This window comes from Lodderomyces beijingensis (assembly GCF_963989305.1).
Source record: "Lodderomyces beijingensis strain CBS 14171 genome assembly, chromosome: 4".
Taxonomy (NCBI): Eukaryota; Fungi; Ascomycota; class Pichiomycetes; order Serinales; family Debaryomycetaceae; genus Lodderomyces; species Lodderomyces beijingensis.
The window spans coordinates 679,314-697,837 of record NC_089973.1 but is presented as its reverse complement, the minus strand read 5'-3'; the positions used below and the strand labels follow the sequence as shown (position 1 = coordinate 697,837).

Genomic DNA, 18,524 nt, shown 5'->3' with positions numbered 1-18,524 from the left:
AAGAAGCAACAAAGACGGAAATTTGACGATTTTTAAGTGGGTTCGAGGATGGCCGACTATTAAAGTTTGTAAAGTTTGTGAAGTTTGTTTTATTTGTATAGTTTGACGTTGCATGTAATCCTTCAAAAACCTTGTTCTTTGAGCTTGATTGCAAAAGAATCTGCGGTTGGTTCGGTACAAGCAAGCTCATTGGATCGATTATCCCAGCTCCTGAAGTAAATAAAGTTCTTTTTAAACAGGAAGATGAGCTACTACCCCATGTTTTCCTTGAGGAAGTTAGAATTCCGACAAGGATAAGGATGAAGAACAACACGTTTCTCTTGCAGTGACAGGAGGGCACGCCGCGGTGCTTGGGATTTTTTCAATTGCCGCCTGTAATAAGAATAAAGAGATAGGGGAGTACACCTCTTGAAGCAAGGTGGAACTGAGGCATGAGAGGGAAGGCGACACATTTATTGATGAGTACCAGTTGGTGCACCTTGCGTTGATGACCTCATGAAGGAGAATGAGACGAGGACGGAATGTGGAGAATCACAGGGCATCAAAAAGGGAAGCGGGGGTGATGATGACTTTGGATTTACTCACCTAATCTGCATTTCGAAGAATGTGGGGATTTATTGATCGACTTCGGTTTTTACTTTTTTTTGCTTTCTTTGAATCAGGAACATGGCCATGTCAAAAAAAAAATGAGTCGATATTGGTGCACTAGACATGGATGGTCTCACGGATATCTACAAGAGCATGCCATGGGGAACCAGGTATCTGGAATGAAATCAGCCTTTTCGCGCTTACTCCAAGCCACTCATCGCGCAGTCAGCTGCAAAGAACGACAACACGAATATACGGGAGCAAACTGCACTATTCTCTAGCGGGAATTGGATTCCCAAGCTTGGATGTGGAAAAAGAAAGCAAGTGGCTAGGTGGCTTTTTTTTTGGTTTTTTTCCACGTATGCCCGATTTCGTTCATCAGTCAATGTGCACTAGACAGATTCAGGAGTGAAACTTGCATTTGATGGTTTTTCTGTTTAAGCTAAGTTCCTCAACAATTGTGCATGAAGAGAGGAAAGTTGCGAGTGCACGTGTCTTCGATAAGGAAGGTTGACCGTTGAAAAAGAAAAGGTGGTTTTTTCTTTGTTTTTTGACACCAGTGGTATTAAACTTTTGCTATCATCCAAAAACTTCCACGACACGAGATAAGAGATTGTTAGAGAAGACAAGATTGACAAGACAAAGGGGGAGGAAGTTGATTGCAACATTGAACGTCAGGAAGCAGAGTTGAAGCAAAGGTAGTCCTGTATTTGCCACAACCTTAAAAGCAAAAGACAAAGAAAAAAGAGAGACCAAAAGCTAGAAGGTTTCAACATTGTTGTATCAACAACACAGTTGTTGCGACGTGGTACAGACCTTCTAGAGAGGAACAGTTGCACATATCCGTTTAGCTCGTGAGAAGTAACACTTGAGGACTTCCATATTATTCTCCTTCACTCGACGCATGACTTGCAAGAACAGATCCATTGACGATAAAAAAAGGAATGGAGATGTTTTCTGACCAATCTCTTGCCACACTTTAGTAAAGTGGCAGTTCAAATGCCTTTTTTTTTTATTTTTGATATTTTTTGGTCTATTTCCGGTGGATTAGGCGGTGTCCCGCGGGTAGTCTATACCGATCTCGTCTGTCAAATACTTTCCAGCTGTTTTTCGTTTTTTTTCCTTCCCTCTTTTCACTTCTCTAGTATCCAGAAATCAAGTGGCCTGGCAAAGCCCCCGGAAGCTTTCTTGACGGGGCAGTTTTAGAATTTGGTGCAGAGTGTTCGATACGCGTGTGGCATACATTGTTAAGTTGCCGAGAAGGGAGAGTTTCAAGAGATCCCACGGCACCAAAGAAACCGGGAGTATTATCATCGGTGAATGATGGATAAGCATATTGCTATAACCTCTCTTATCCTCCTCCCCCCCCCTTAAAAAGCTCCGAGGTGATTGCAATCTTTGTCATGTCTCGATTGAATGTAACAGCAGTGTGTGTGTGTGTGGCGTAGCGTCTTTTGCTTCCTCGCTTTCTCTTGTGAGTTCTAAGTTTAACCTCCCCGCTTCGGCCTTTTCCATCCGCTGTATATAAAAAAAATTTGGGCCCAAAGTGCACGCCCTTTACATTTTGAGGCTGGGGTAAAACATTTTGTTGACTCCAGAAGGGAAATGCACCATAAAATTAAAAAATTTCAACTGCTCAGTTACAGTACACTCTTGCCCTCACTTACTAACTCAAGCACTTGCCAAATGTGGGTTCTGCTAGACTCGGGGTAAGGCGGCACGAGCCTTTCCCGGTAACCGAATACGGGGAAACTAGCACATGAAGAGCCTGCTGAACTCACAACCGCACACTCCCCACCTCTCTTAGCCTAAACAATTAGGCGGGTCAAATCGGAGGAGGAGGAGGAGGAGGAGACGAAAAAGATGGAGAAGAAGATGGGGTAAGTTGCACTTGAGTCTAATGTTTGTTTTAAACCTCTCCAGGCATTGTTAGTTAGTTAGTTCGTATTCACCTGTTGTCCTTGTTCTTGTTGTAGTGGTAACATCGCCATCACCCGTTATTACTCTCTATACTATTTGCAGTTGTATGGCAATGTGGAATCATCATCCTACCGGCACGTATAACATTTCCCACTTTTTTTCAAAAAAGGAAAAACATTTAATCTAATTCCATTAATTTTCGTTTATCCAGTGCGCTAACCAAAGAACCAACGAACCAAGAAACGAACCACCCAAACACCCTACAACCAGTGCCGGCGGCAGTACCAAACAGCAGTACTAGTCATAGTAGAGGGAACTATGAACAAATTATTCACCGAAAGCACATACAACTTGTCGCTGCTCTAGGCTGTACCATGTACTAATTACAAACTACTACATATTCACCACCACCACTACGACTCTTGACCATCACTCATAACACTTTATGCACTCTACATGCCAGTTCTTACCTTCCAGACATATATCCACTATGCTTTTACTGCCTGCTTGCTTACTACTCTCTCTCCTACTACTTGCTTACTACATCACTGAGAAATTCACTTGGTTTCAGAAGAATTTCTTATTTTTTGTTTTTTTGTTTTATTCAATTTTTTTTTTATTTATTTTTTATTTTGGAGTTAAATTATTTGCACCCAGCTGCTGCTGCTTCTTCTCACAGACGCTAAAACAACACTATCCCCCAAATGTTGGAGGTGTGTGTCTACGCCCCCATATATAGGATAAATGATGATGATGATGATATAAGGTGGATGGTGAAGATGACGATGACTTGAGTTTTCAAGCTTCTATATAAATATACATCTAAATTCGCATCTAGTTCTTCACCAGGTCATCATCTGGCATAGCCATTAGAATCTTTCTTCAAAGCAATCTGATTACTGATATCACAGCTGATACCACAGCTGATACCACAGGCTACTATAACTACTACCGCTACTACTATTACTACTGTGACCTTTTACTACTTCGCCTACTACTACTCTCACTACTACCACTACTACCACGGCTACTAGCATTTTATATCTATCCAACTGCTACGTTTACTTTCATTTCGATATACCCACCAACACACTTTTACAACTACAATTTTACATTGACACTCACATTGACACTTGCAATCACAAATACATACCCACCACGATGAGCTACTACAATTCATTAGACGACCTGGTCTTGAGTTCGTCAACAAATTTTTACATAAACACCAGATTCCACCAGAATATAGACTACTTAGACTACGTTCCACGGAAATCATCTTCGACGCGAGACCAGCTGCAGCTGCAACCACAGCATTACTTACAAGACAACTCAAACTTGCTCAACTTTGTCAAGTACATCAACTCAAACCCCGACTACAAATACGGCAACACATTTCTTTACCAGAGGCTTCTAAATATCTGCTGGAGACGTGTCTTTAAAAACCAATTTGATCTACCCGAGTTGAACCCTTTGACGATCAACTGGGACAAGAACAGTGACATTACATGGCTATTTGGACCAAGAGTCGAGTATCCATGTGAGAGTGGGGCACCAGCACTGACTCTGGACGCTTGCACATCACCGTCATCGTCATCCCCACCACCACAACAACAACTCGGCACATCCGTCCAAGAACCAGAGCTTGAACTTGGACTTGAACTTGAATTGGAAGATAGAATGAGTGTATCCTCATACGACTCAGACTCTGAACTAGACCAAGACCAAGATCAGGATTTCATCCACACTTCTTCACCGGCAGCAGCAGCTAGAAAGGACTCTACATGCTCAACGCTGTCGACGTCTTCATCATACTACGACGCCAACGAAGAAGCACCAACCAACCAGAAACTCAAATCGATACTAAGAACATCCACCAATGACAAGAGACACGAGCCTCGAACAAAGAGGAGTGTAACTTTCAACTACATTGTAAACACCAGGGAGATCATCGATAACATCTCATTAGATTACAATTTCCTAGACCAGAATTGCATCTAATCTTCATACACACACACACACCTTTTACACACATATCAACATCGTCATCATTTTACGCAAACGTATAATAACTCACTTAGCATAGCATATATTTATCATGAACAATTTTTTCGCCAAAGGGGTTGTGTCATAGCTGGACTATCACACCTTCAAACACCGTCAAAACAAAAAAGAATTCTACTCGGTTACCCATTCTGTTACTTTTATTCTTTTTAAAAAAATGTATAAGCTCCTAATAGTCGAAAATTTAGAATTGGTTAATAGTAAATATTACAAAACACAACCACAATTGAACCCTTTTCATTTAATCTCTGATTGGCTTCTCGGGTGGTGATGATAGTAGTGACGGTGACGGTGATTGGGTCGGTAGTGGGGAGTAGCGGGCAGGCGGCGCGAGGGTTGAAAATGCCCGGGGCGGAAGCAGCATGTGAGATTTGATCCACTTTCCTCGCGCGCGCTGGTGATTGACTCCCGCCAAAGTTTTTTTTTTTTCCCTCCCTCTCTCCCTCACTCTCACTCACCCTCTCGCACATTTCCCATAAAATTTTGACCCTAACAAGAACACCAGAATGCAACCCAGCAGAAACCAAACACATGTATCAAAAATTTTTATTTCATAGTTGTTAACCAAATGACCTTCAAATACAACTTATAATGAACCAAAATTTTAAATATTTCTTTCCCACCACTAAATGTTTCTTTTATTTTTCGTCAGAGCTGGCTTGGTAACGGGCTGGACGAAGCGCTTGGTGTTGGTTTCCAGGGTATTGAAAAATATTTGCAACTGAGCCCATGAGGTAGTTCGCGAGAGGAAGAAGATGAGGGAGAAAAAAGCCAGAAAACGCGAGCATAACTTTGCTTTGCAACGTATAATAAAAGCCATGTCGTCACTCATGAGAACTGCACTTGCTTCAACACACGGCTTTGCTCTGCTTGAAGATCCGCTCTATTTTCTACTCAAGATTGAGACTTAGACTCTCAGATTCACAGATACCATCCGCTCCTTCTATTTTTTTCTTCTTTTTTTCTTTTTTTGTCGTATTGCGGTTTGCATCGTGGGATTTCGACGCGGATATTGCCGTGTGAGTTCATAATCTATATATCGAGCTTCCCCCAAGTCAAACTCAACTCAGTTCCTGGCAGAGAGGTGATGGGGGTAGGCTGTAGCCCCATACCTTGCTTCTCTATCGAGTTTCAGTTTGATCTTCCTGCAACCTCGCACGCATTAGCTGGTACGCAACCTTTGTTTTTTTTTATCCTATCGTTTATGGTGCAATTTTTTTGCAACTTTGCAATGCTGCACGCCAAAATATTCTCAACAATACCAATTTTTACCATTTCCGCCAGCCTGACCCACCCACTCCGTACTTGAAACATTCTTACTAAATGTGACAAATCCTTACGGGTTCCTACTTGAAGTTGCGGCACCTGATGAAATTGTTTCGGTTAAAATAAATGCCTTTTTTTTCCCTATTTCTCCAGTATTTTTTTTTTTCATTTTCAAGTGATGCAGCATAAAAAATTACATGAATGAAAAAAGAAATGGCGATATGTATATGGAGGATGTGGGTTTATAATACATATCCGAGCTACGTTGAGTTGTGGGTTGTCAATGACAGGGGCCCCATTGGGTGGAAATCTCAGGGATCGGGAGAAAATACTAGATAGATAATCTTTTGAGATTGCCGGGGATGAGCCCACCCATGGTGGTGGTTATTTTTACATTACGTCAATCTCTTTTTATGAATGTGACAAGCTTGGATATGTCTGAATAAGTGTATATCCGGACACGTCACTGCTTAGACAAGCATTGGTCACGAGGTTGGATATGGATGTAGATGTAGACGGTGAGCTTGATATTTTTAATGGATAATCTATAAAGTTCTCGATTTCTTGTGAATAGGGGACCCTTTGGTGCACCAGATGAACCGGGTGGGTTTACAAACTTGTGCTTGGCAGATGGGGGTATCGGGAGTTTTGAAATGTTTCAAAAAACTAATACATGACAATAGTCTGCTTTTCCCTCCCCCTTTTTTTTTCTCCTGCAAGTTTCTTCATCTCTGGTGTCTGCTGCTTGTTCAACTTGGTCGTTGGTGAAAATAAACCAAGTGGAACGTAATTGAAATGGAGTGAAACCTGGAGGGGGCCGTGGCATTGAGCCCCTTAATGTGGAAGAATAGCACAAAAACAACACTAGTAGTTGTGGCCAGGGTGAATCTTGAAAAGTTTACCAATGGATGTTACCCACAGGATGCAACCCCAAGTTGTGGAACGTATTGCCTGTGGAACCTAGTCTAGTCCGAACAAGTATGAATCATCATTCACAAGCAAGAATCGGATACTAGACAACTTTCAAGTTTCCCCCCTTCCATATAAGACACCAATCTATCGCGGCAACACTCCCAATTTTCCGAAATTCGTCAGAGAACTGGAATCAACAAAGTGAATCTAGGTTTGAATTTACGAACCTGAGAATATCACGTACACTTTGGTGTTCCTGTTTTGAATTAAAATCAGCTTACATTCAAGGTGATTTAGCGCTAACGATAACTAAAGAGTTTCTTGCTCACAACCCTGGATTGTTTTTTTTTTGTTTTTGTTTTTTTTATTCACTCGCATATCGTGATTGCCATGCGAGTTAAATTTCATGTTGCCCACATGTGATGTGAGGTAACGAGACGGGCGGCGCAATTCCACGAATGAGTCCGTAAGGGTAAATTCTAACCGATGGTGAAACGCTCAGTTCATGTCCGTGTTCGTATCTGCTCTTTACAGGCAGATTAGGCTTTCCGAAAAGAAAAAAAACGTATGGTGTTCTTACACACGCGGCGCGATATGGGAGCCGCGTTGCGTCCTGGCCATGTCAACTTCAAATATCTAAAACTCATCCACTTAAACCCGGTCTTGGTCTCGATTCGATGGAGATTAGACTCGATCTAGAGTCCCATTCATCCACCTGGCTATATTTTTTTGTTTTGGCCACGCTTTCACTTGCTCCCTTGCCCGCTCCATGAGTATTCACGTCACAATAGAGTTTGGATCGAGGGGTGTACATATGTTGTCTCCTCCACTCTCCTTGAATGTTGATGCTTGCTCATTGGCAATCGGCAGAACTAAACGCTTGTCTAGACTCTATAGGACGTGCGTAGGGATCCACAATTGTTCATCCCTGCTAGCGAATGGCAAATCGAGGCGTGTGTGTGTTTCTGATGTAGGGGGCAGGGGGTAAGGGGTGTATCGGCTTACTGGATCTGAGACATGGTGTTTTATTCTGAAACCGGTTCAAACCAATGCTTCGCACCCTGGCTGAAATTGCCACGGAAGTAGGGCGTGTTTTCATGTAGTTCCCCCTCCCCCTCTTGAAACTTGGTGGGAATATCAGCAATGGCAGTTGAAATATAACCCATGCTGTAAGAATAGGGGATAAGGAAGGGTTCTGGCGCCGAGACGATTGCAACTTGCATCATTTGCAGCTGAATGGACGGCACGTGACTATTTTCTTTAGAAAATGCGTTTTTCGAGGTGAAAAGTCTTTCCTAGTGAGTATGTAAAGCACCTGCCTATCTACCCTTCACTGACATTTTGCCTCAATTTTGCTTATTTTCTGACCAGAGCGTCGAGTATAATTTTTCACCAACTTACGCCGTTCCAAACATGTCTAGTACCTCAGAAAGAACCCTAGAGTGCAATTTGCTGTTGCGCGGAATGTTGAAAAAAAAGAATTGAAAAAAAGGAAAAAAATTTAAAAACAAGTTCACGATAGTTGGTTTTGAAGTTGTAAGCTTTCGCCCATCAATTGAAATCCCCCGCCCTCTCAAAATGCAAAAGAGTATGAGTATACCCATCAAATCGTTTCGACTACTGCATAGACTATTTGCAACAACATCACCGAGACTGAAGATCGACTTTAGCCAATTTGATCAACTGTTTAATTCTCGAGCTAGACCGGAACCAAATGCTAGATTCAACCAATATCCCAACCATGCTCGAACTAGACTGCAAGCTAGTGACGCCCCTAGGGAATATAGACTGAATCATGCCTCACCCTCTTCATCATCATCATCATCATCATCATCGTCCAACCGAGTGTATCTGCGGTACGGCGCCAATCACCGAAATGATCGGATGAGCTATAGGGATCGAAATGATCGCAATGACCGAAACAACCGCAGAGACGAGCTTCATCTCGAACAAGTGCTTTCACGAGGAACAGAAACAGCACAAGCAGCACTCAAGTTGATCTTGCTGCGTATATCAGAGCAATCCCCCGATTTCACCGTGGAAACAATAACTCCCGGAAAAGGGGTCACCACATGCAAGATCCACACGATCTTATCCCAGCTCGATCTCAGCAAGGAAGGAATCCAAGTCACCCATCGACCTAATGTCGCTTTTCCTTTAGTCAAGTCATGTCCCGTGCTGCACATGATGAGAGCTTATCAAGAAGAACGATCCGCTACCAAGGAGTTGGAACTACTCAAAGCGGGCTCGTTTAAAACCATCAAGTCCATCGAAAACAAGCTCAAAGCGAAACAAAAGCAAAGCAAAGAAAAAAGCGTGTATGTCAGCTGGGGCATCAACATTAATGATTTGAGAGGACAGAAATTTCAGGAGATCCAGCGGAGGATAGAAGACAAGGGCGAAAAATTGTCGTTGTACATCGTGCACGATAAATCCAAGCCCAATTTGCACGTGCTGGCGGTGTATCGCGATCCGCAGACGCTAGAGTTGGAAATGAAGAGGAGAAACATGGTGGTGGACGTGGTGGAGCTGTTGATTGGCGATGAAGTGTTGGGCTGGAAATGGAGCCGCGAGGGCACGATTGAAACGAAATTGGTTTATTCGATTGTGCCTAACCCGGCCGTGGTGGCTGCGCGGGCCCTGACGAAAAAGGAAGCCAAGGCTGCCAAATTAGCTAAAGCGGAAGAGAAAAAGAGCAAATCCAAGTATAATAATGGTGGTGGTTTACCGTTGCTGAACAAAAAGACAACGAGCGAAGAGGATTTAGATGCGCTTTACCTGATGAAAATTGAAGATTAGATTAAGTGGGTTGAAGGGGGTATATCTAATTATAAATACTTGTGAATATAAAACCATACGAAGATAATCCCATGGCCGAAGAATCCAACAAAAAAAAATTGAAAAAAAAAAAGAAGAAAAAAAAAATCTCTTTTTTTTTTAAACTATGCTTCCGTATCGATAGCTCTGGTTAGACTGGAGTACCTTGTCACTATCTCGTTTCAGTTTCAACTTCTGCTGCTGTCGCATACCTTGCTGTCGCTGTCTTAGTTTCTGCACTTTGTATCCGTAAAGGTGGCTATCCAAGACTCCGTCTATGATGGGGTAATTGAGTATCTTCTTGGTGTGGTCGCTTTCTAAAGTATGGTTGCCGATGGTATCGATTGCTTCCAGGTATATCATTTCGTCTTCGTCAAATTTCTCCGAGGAATAATCGATGGTTGACAATAGCCCATCCGAGTTCAATTGCTCCAAGATGGATAACGAGGACGTGGAGCTTATCGAGCGCGTTTCCTCCTCCAACATGGGCGAGTTTGGCGGCGAGTTTTTCGGCGACGCGGGGTACATGGCCCTCATTGATGTATTGTTTGACAAAATCGATGCGTTATCGGGCTGCAAGGCGTGAATTTCAGAAGTGCTAGGCACGATCCCTTGAGAGGCAGTGACGCTTTGGTTATCAGGTAGCCAATGCTTGTGCTTGCCATCGTAATGATACCTCAACCCTTGGTGGATTCGACTCATCCGACCTCGAGAGTCGGGGTGTGCCACCACCGCCTCAACAGAGTCAAATTGTCGATAATCCTTGTAGTGGTCGCCTTTAAACGTCTTTTGGAAATCAATCTGCAAATCCTTGTACCCGAGCCAATCTTTTAACGCATAGTGGAACTTGAACCTGCCCCAGGGGAGTTGCGAGACTGTAAATGGATAATACGAAAATGACAACCAATGGCCAATGGCAAAGGCAATCAACTCAACGCACAAGAGTGCATTTTGAATACAAACTCCAATGCTTCCATTCGCCTCGTTATCATCACTCCCGGGCAACAACTGGAAAAAATTCAATATCGCCAAGATGACGCCTTGCCAATAGGAAGCGAAAATGATCAATTTCACACAAAGAAACTTGCCCACGGGCTTGAACGGTTTCAAATCATCCCACAATATCTTCCAAAACACAGCCAAGCTGTACAAGGACAAGGTGACACTCGCGTTATATATCAAGGTCAACCATAAATATATCGACCTCCAGCTCATATCATTGACATTGTAAATGCCAATCATCTCAAACAACAACGTCGAGAAACAGATGATGGGCTTGAGCCACACATACTGCAATATGCCCCGCTTGATCCCCAAAAACGTCTTTGAGTCCGATATGTCCAAGGGGGGCAAGAGGTACCCCAACACACCGGGATGCCGCACGGGTCGGCGCCCACTCGTCATTATGATGATGTTGCGCTCGCCACCAAGCATATCGGTCAACAACGAGAAAAAAGTGTAAATGACAAACGCCTCGTATATCTCGCGGACGGGCTCCAACAAGAACCTGTTGAATGCCGATTTCTGGTTAATGAGCATCGAGTAGCACGTAATGGCGAAAAGCGGCACTATTAGCTGAATGCGAATCATCAACCTCTGGTGGAACGGCTTTCTGTAGTTGCGCAAGTGCATCAATATGCTCAACAAGATGATGATGGCTGACGCGAGCGAGGAGTAGAACGAGACTGTCACTACCCACCGTGGCAACCGTGGCATGGGTGTGTTGCCGTTGTCGTATTCGGTTAATGTGTGGAGATACTGGGTGAGGGTTAAGTTGAAGACATGATGAGTCGACATTACATCTGCTTTTCCTTCTATTTTTTTCACTTCTTCTGTGGTAAAAAAAAAGAGAGCTAATTGATGGCGGCTCCAAGATGATATATGTATATATATATATGCTCGTGTGCTTTCAAGGGTGGGTAGTAAAGTTGATGTGTGGGACGTATCTGTCAGATTGATGATGCCACTGCCTGATTTGGTTGATAGTGTCTACAGCAAAAAAAAAATTAGTTAGCCAGTCTGTTTAGCTTGCGCTTTGTGTCATGTTTTGATAATCGTCAATTGCAGAAGTATTATGATGCTCGCCAGTGTCGCAAACAGGGGCGGATTGTCGCGACACTGATGGTTCCCTCTTTATTTCTCCAAAAGTCTACACCACCCACTTGGGCCTTTCCCTACTACCTAAAATGTTTTATTCAAACAACGATACAAAAATCTAAATTCTTTTCAAACAAAAAAGAGAAAATGCTATACCAAAAAGGGTTTTTCCTTTCTTTCTTTCTTTCTTTCTTTCTTTCTTTCTTTTCTTTTTTCCTTTTTTTTTTTTATAAAGCTATGCCATTCCAGCTTCCTTTAGCCTCTTTGCGCGGTCTTTCTCCTGGGTGATCTTTTTCAAATCTTCTTCAGATACTAAATGATGTTTGTGATTGCTACTTGAAATGACATGCTCGTCAACATGATGTTGTCCGATAACTTTGCATTCTTGGATTGACTGGACAAACGGATCGTTCGAAACGTCGGACATGAGGTATCTTTTTTTTGGATCGAGAACCAACATTTTCTTGATGACATTGCGTGAATCTTGTGGTAATAAACGCAACAACCTTTCTGGTCCAATGGGTGGGTGGTGGGCGTGTCTATCACGGTAATCGCCCGAGTTGCTGTTGTTGCTGTGGTTGTCTAGATGCATGTTATTAATATCCTCCTCGATAGACCCATTGTGAATGTTTAGCTGAGGACCTGCAAATGATTTGTACGAGGGATCACTCAATTTAGGTAATTTCCATGGGAATCTCTTTAAAATCATACAACAGTAGATGATGGCAATGGACCATACATCAGCCGTTCTTGGATCGTATCCAATCCCCATGGGCTCAAACACTTCTGGCGACAAGTATGGGTCTGACCCAACAACGCCTCTCGCCATGATCAATTTATGTTTGGGGCTTAGCATAATATCGCTATCAGTAACATAGTAACCTGAAGGCACTTCCTTGCGAAACTGGATAGCTGAGCCAAAGTCAATCAATTTCAATACGCCTCGAGGATTAACTACGCAATTGTCCAATTTCAAATCGCGGTGTGCGAGGCCATTTTCATGAAGGAAATGCACACCATTGACAATCTGTTTGAAATAACATGCAACTTCTCTTGTCTCCATTAACCCACTCATGACCAAGTTGAAGAAATCAAAGGGACAATATTCCATCACTATATAGTAGTCCGGGTCAACGATTTTGGAATTTGTATGTGAATAGTCCTTTATTAGGTCAAATGTATGTATCACGTTTTGATGCACCAAAAACTCGCCCACCTTGTACTCGTTCTGCACTTTGGTCTTGTAGTCAGCTTCTTGCTCCGAGGGCAATCTGCTTCTAAACTTCTTGACAGCGTATACTGTCAGAGGATCGGTTTTAGAAGTTAGTAAATTCACTGAGCCACTAGCACCCGTTCCCAATAGTTTGCCAGGTTGTCCATATTTCTTGAACAAGTCAGCGGTACTAGGGAGTGGGTCTGGTTTACCGGCTCCCGCGGTATACTGGTGGGGATGTTTCGATTTTGATGACAGCGAAGACGAAGACGAGTCATGAGGCTTGAGTTTTTTGAAAAACCGCTTGAGCGACAAAGTGTGGTGTTCCTTGTTTGCTACATCGTTGGTGGAAGACGCAGGCGAAAAGGCAGGCGACGATCGGCCGGATGGAATATTGTTCGCTCCATTCCGTTGATGTGTTTGCTGTTGGTAATGATGCGGTTGTTGATGCTGGTGCTGATGTGGCTGTTGCTGTTGTTGTTGCTGCTGAACAGTAGCAGTAGCATTAGTATTTGTATGCAGTGGTCTTTTATTGATCGAACTTGCTGTCAGCAGCGGCGATATAGTGCTCGATGAATGTTTCTTTCTCAACATCGATCTATGGGGCGAGGTCGATTGTTGCTCATCAGCAAGAGAAGACGATGATGATGACGAGTTAAATATGTTCTTCAAGGGCATAATGCTTCCCCTTCCCCCCACAATATGAATTGATTGATCTCCCCCTCTTCCTTTAAAGATTTATATATGATTTATATATATAAATATATATATATCTGTCTGTCTGTTCCTCTCGCTATCTCGAGAAAAAGGATGTAAATGTGGCAATGTCAGTTCCAAGTAAATGGTAATCGATTTCGAACGTGCCAGTCTTGACGAAAACCAACGTGTGTGCTTTCGTTCAGTTCTTGTTCTTGTTCTTGTTCTTTTTTTTTTTTTTTTTTTTTTGAAATTTCTTTGTTCAAACTGTAGAGAGCAGGAAACTGATCAATTTGAAAAATTGGGGGGTAATTTGCCGTTGATATTATTATAATAGAGATACTCGTGAAAATAAATGATGTCTACTAATGAAATAAAAAAAAATCAAAAGATAAAATTCAATCCCCTTGTTGGTTGCGTTCGCTGTTTATTCAAAACGGTGAAATTACTTGTTCTAGTTAATAGTACTGGTACCACCCACTAGTGGTGGTGCAGGTGTTTGAGGTGTTATAGGTGTTACCGTTTATGAACTCCGTCCGTCAAAAGCGCGAGAAAAACGGACCCTGTCTTCTTTCCTGCTTTTTTCCTAGTGGTCTAGTGTTACAAGTGAGTTACTACAAACACCGAATACTACTGCCACTAGCCCCACCACCACCACTGTTACTACTACTACGACGATTGCGACTTATCAGCGTCGGTTCTTTTTGTTGCCGAGGGAATTGGTGAGGGGCAGGTGAAGCATTATCAAACCAGAGACGGCAGTTGAAACAGAACAAAAACAAAAACGTCCTCTTTTCAGCTTCCTCACCAAAGTTCAAAAAGCCCCTCGTGGTGAAGAAACACGAAGTAGAAGTAGAAGTAGAGCCAACTAGAGCTAGAGCGCCATAGGCAGTTCATCGGAAGTAAGAAAGATTAAACAACCGCATTTGACGTTGATTCTTATTCTCTCCGCTTTCGATTCTATTCTATATGACACGCTAAACGGGGGGGTAGCAGCGGCACCTGCAGTTGTTGCTCTCGGCTAAATTACAGTCTTCGGCAAAACAAAAAAAAAAACATCCTTGCGGTATCGTGCCGCATCTTGCCTCCCGCTTTCAACAATTTCGCTCCAAGGAAGGGGTTATTGATTGAAACCAATACGCTTATTCTTCTTTGTTTCAATTTCTTTTCAATGGAGAGAAGGGAGGTCCACTTACAATGTTTGTCTTACCTGCTCCAGCGCAGCAGACCAAGTCATTGCACGAAATTTGCCGACCGACTTGCATTGGTTAAGAGGGATAAAATTTGTCTTTTTTTTTTTTTTTTTTTTTTTTAAGTCCCCGTGCACATGCAACAGTCTCTGATTATACAATGCAAACTATTTTGCCATGCTGATAATTGTACATACGACGATTTTTTCTATTGGAGGTTTTCAACTATACATACACAGAAACATCAATTATTCCCACTCATCAAACATCGTCGTTAGGTTTTTTTCAACAAGGAAAACGCAGCTCAAGTAGTCTTGCCATTGGCTCGTTCCTTGTCAAAACCTAATTTTTTTCTATTGCCACTCGAAGTGCTGCTTGCTGATGAATGCCTACTTCCATTCAATCCATTCAACAAAGACTGGTGTTCCTCTTCTTCGTCGCTCAATTTGCTCATGCTAAAAGAATTGGATCTTGAACCGGAACCGGACCCTGATCCCGATCTCGATTTCTTTTTGCTTCTTTTCTTCTTCTTTGAACTATGCAGCATGGGGTCTTCAAATACTATATCGTCGTTATTCCCATCGTCGTCGTCTCGGTCGCTGACATTTTCAATAATCGTTTTATGCACTCCATCACAATTGATTACTGACTCGACAATACCTCCCGTTCTGTACGATCTGGATTCTTGACGTTCCAACTCGGGATATCCTTCGTTTCTTCTCGCTAGCGGTATATCGATATGTCTAGGATCATGAAGATGCTGTGAGTTGTGGTTGCCTGTGATTTCGGAAACATCGGTTTCCTTTTGATCCGGTAATAAAAAGCTCTTTGGGTGGGGGTTGGGTGTTGCTGAGCGCGATCGTATTTCAAAAGATCTCCTCTTGGCCTCTTCAATGGCTCCTTGTTCGCTAGAAAACACTTCTCCAACTTGTCCATGCTGTCCATGCAGTCCGTGTTGTCCATGTTTTTGCGGGTTTTTTGAATCGTGTGGAATAGGAACCGGGGATGCGGCTTTAGCAGCCGAATCAATGGCACCTTGGTCGGGCTTCTTGATCGTAACAAACGGCTTTGAAGTCTCCAACGGGTTCATGGCGGGATTCTTGAGCTTCCATTTGGTTCCACCAGCGCCAGCACCAGCACCGGCACCAGCATTGGCATGAAGGAGAGCGTTGGCATTGGCATTTGCGCTGTCCTCATTCAGTTTAATCATTCCACCTTGAGAAGAAGTATTGGCCGAGGTGCTTGCCTCTACATGTCCCTCGTGCTTGTGGTTGCGATGATTGGGGGTATAAGAAATCACCGTGGCCTGGGAACCCTGCCTCGTTAGCCGTTCCTTCAAGTCAGGCGGAGGTTCCGACGAGTCAATGGAGTTGCGCTTTGCTGCCGCACCTCGTTGATATAGGTTATGCAAATACGCCGTCAAGTTTCTCTTGGACAACGGACCGGGGTTTTTCCTCTTGATGTTCTTGTTGATGTCGATGTAGACATCGGACTCATCAACAATCTCTTCTCCAATCAACTCTTCGATAACGTCTTCCAAAGTCAAGACCCCAATGGCTCCCGTCGGCTCACCTGGGGTCTCGCTAACGATAATCATATGCGATTTGCCCTCTTGGAAATAATTCAAAATGTTCAAGCACGAGGTCTCGACACCTGTTTCTGGAAGTGTGGCCAAGGGGAAAGAAGCAACTGGCAAGGCATCCTCGGGGTCGTAACTGATCAACACTCTCACCAATAACATACCAATGAAATTGTTGGGCTCATTTGGCAAGTGGATTGGGATACGTGAAAAACCTGCATTGAATATTTCCTCAACAGTCTTTTCATCCAAGAGTGTATCGGCACTCATGGTGTAAACTCTCTCCATCGGAGTCATGATGGAACTCACAGATTTCTCTTTCAAATCCAAAACAGCACTAATGATGGTAACTTCATCCTGGTTTAGTCTCTCGACTCCCATTGTTTTGTGCAACGTAACCAATGTTTTCAATCCGGATTTCTTGTACACAGTACCATGGTCTTCGCCCAAGATGTGATCCAACAACATGGCACACGGGTAGGCGACTGGGTACATGATGTACATCAACACCAAGACAAATGGAGCAAACAACGCACCAACTTGCAAACCATAGCGGACGCAAATCGATTGTGGAATGATCTCACCAAAGATGACAATGGACACAGTCGACGCAACCACCGCGGGCCATCCGCCTCCTAGACATCGATCCAAGACAATAGGCAAACTTTCGTTGGTGATGACGTTGGACAACAACAAGGTCACCAAGACCCAGTGTTTGCCTCTTCCAATCAATCGCAACACCTTCCTTGCGTGTTTCCGCTCGTGGTTGTCGCCACTAGTGGCAATGACTTTCAAATAAACCTCATCTTGGCCCATCAACCCCAAGGTCAACCCGGCAAACACCCCACCCAACAAGACCAAGAGGATGGAAACAAACAAGTTTGCATAGTACTCGTTGGGGGTCAACTCGCTCTTTTTGCCCTCGGCCGAAACGTCCTTGTTCAAATGGATGGGAACGGCATGGGCCAACTTGTATAGGTTTGTGAATAAAAAGATGACTTTGGCAATTGCGTTATTGCCACTCAAGGAGACGGTAGAACCATGAATATTTCGTGAAGGTAGTTTGCTTTTTAACATATAAGATCGTGAAACACTATGATGAATGTCTTTCTTAAAAAAATAACCTTGACTGTTAGTACTTGAATATATATATATAAATGTATATATCTTAAAAGTAAAAGATGGGAATATAGAAGATGAAAAAGATAGGGAGCAAATGGGGGGGGGGGGGGGGGGGGGGTGGAAGGGTATGGCTGTTGTTGATTCTAGCTCTTCAACTTCATGGAGATTCTCCCAGACAATCGGAAAACTCCTTGGGGGAAGGAAAATCAAGTTAATTTTTTTCTTTGCTGCCAGAGTTAAGCCCTCGTTGTAACAAGAGAAATAATATTGGCTTCCGTCTACCAGGTGGACAGATACGCAGTTGATGTTCCATTCACACACAGATACACTGCCTGTAACCTTTTGATTATGATATTACATCGAGCCCCCTTCCTGTTCTATACGCGCTTCGATAACGGTCTATAGCTCGGAGCTGGCGAAGGAGCAAGCTTTGTTCCTGCCGCCAATAAAGCGCGGGTTTTTTCTACCTTGTTTGTAGAATCCAAGACTGTTCGACGTACGGGACTCGGGATACGTCGGCACTGATTTGCCACCTGCCCACCTCCCTTCACCCGTTGCTCTCTTTCTGTCCCTTTCAAGGTTCCTCTACAAGGGAGTTCTTTTTTTCAGCTGTTTCCAGAAACATACCTGCAGAGAACTTTTATATTGAACTCGAAGGAGTAACAGTTGTGTGTGTTGGCGATTGAGATTGGTCCAGTTTTAATTCGAATCTTTGTATATGAAACGACGATGCTACTCTGTTGATAATCAAGATTGTAATTTCAACATTGATAAAGGGGAAAAATGCTTAGCCTTTATACTGCACTATAATTACTCTTTAACTGGTCCGCTGGTCAGTTAAAAAAAAAATAATCACCATTGCTACTACTCCAGAATGGTCTCAAAGAAAAGAAAAAGTTTTGAGCCCAACTTCTTCTACTGAAGCGACGATTGGAAGAAGGAGGGGGGCTTCAAAGAAAGGGGCATTTGGAAGCCCTTCTCTGTAGGGAGATGGAAAGAGAGATTGGCAGCTCCAGCAACGAGGAGAAGGCCCAATCAGTGGTACTAAAGGTGACTAAACTAG

General features: G+C 43.2%; 5 protein-coding genes across 5 annotated transcripts; 2 read left to right on the top strand and 3 right to left on the bottom strand. All coding sequences in view use genetic code 12, as the record gives it.

Annotated features, from left to right (window-relative positions):
• Positions 1-3,669: 3,669 nt before the first annotated feature.
• On the top strand, positions 3,670-4,506 carry LODBEIA_P33540 (uncharacterized protein; the record flags this gene model as incomplete). The annotated part of the gene is made up of 1 exon (XM_066973455.1): positions 3,670-4,506. One exon carries the CDS (start codon positions 3,670-3,672, stop codon positions 4,504-4,506), a length of 837 nt encoding a protein of 278 aa, XP_066830292.1.
• Positions 4,507-8,325: 3,819 nt separating this feature from the next.
• On the top strand, positions 8,326-9,546 carry LODBEIA_P33530 (uncharacterized protein; the record flags this gene model as incomplete). The annotated part of the gene is made up of 1 exon (XM_066973454.1): positions 8,326-9,546. One exon carries the CDS (start codon positions 8,326-8,328, stop codon positions 9,544-9,546), a length of 1,221 nt encoding a protein of 406 aa, XP_066830291.1.
• Positions 9,547-9,684: 138 nt separating this feature from the next.
• On the bottom strand, positions 9,685-11,280 carry LODBEIA_P33520 (uncharacterized protein; the record flags this gene model as incomplete). Its single annotated transcript, XM_066973453.1, has 1 exon — positions 9,685-11,280. One exon carries the CDS (start codon positions 11,278-11,280, stop codon positions 9,685-9,687), a length of 1,596 nt encoding a protein of 531 aa, XP_066830290.1.
• Positions 11,281-11,896: 616 nt separating this feature from the next.
• Positions 11,897-13,552, bottom strand: LODBEIA_P33510 (uncharacterized protein; the record flags this gene model as incomplete). Its single annotated transcript, XM_066973452.1, has 1 exon — positions 11,897-13,552. One exon carries the CDS (start codon positions 13,550-13,552, stop codon positions 11,897-11,899), a length of 1,656 nt encoding a protein of 551 aa, XP_066830289.1.
• A 1,512-nt stretch (positions 13,553-15,064) lies between these two features.
• LODBEIA_P33500 (uncharacterized protein) lies at positions 15,065-17,416 on the bottom strand (the record flags this gene model as incomplete). The annotated part of the gene is made up of 1 exon (XM_066973451.1): positions 15,065-17,416. The coding sequence occupies one exon, from the start codon at positions 17,414-17,416 to the stop codon at positions 15,065-15,067; it is 2,352 nt and encodes a 783-aa protein (XP_066830288.1).
• Between the last annotated feature and the right edge of the window lie 1,108 nt (positions 17,417-18,524).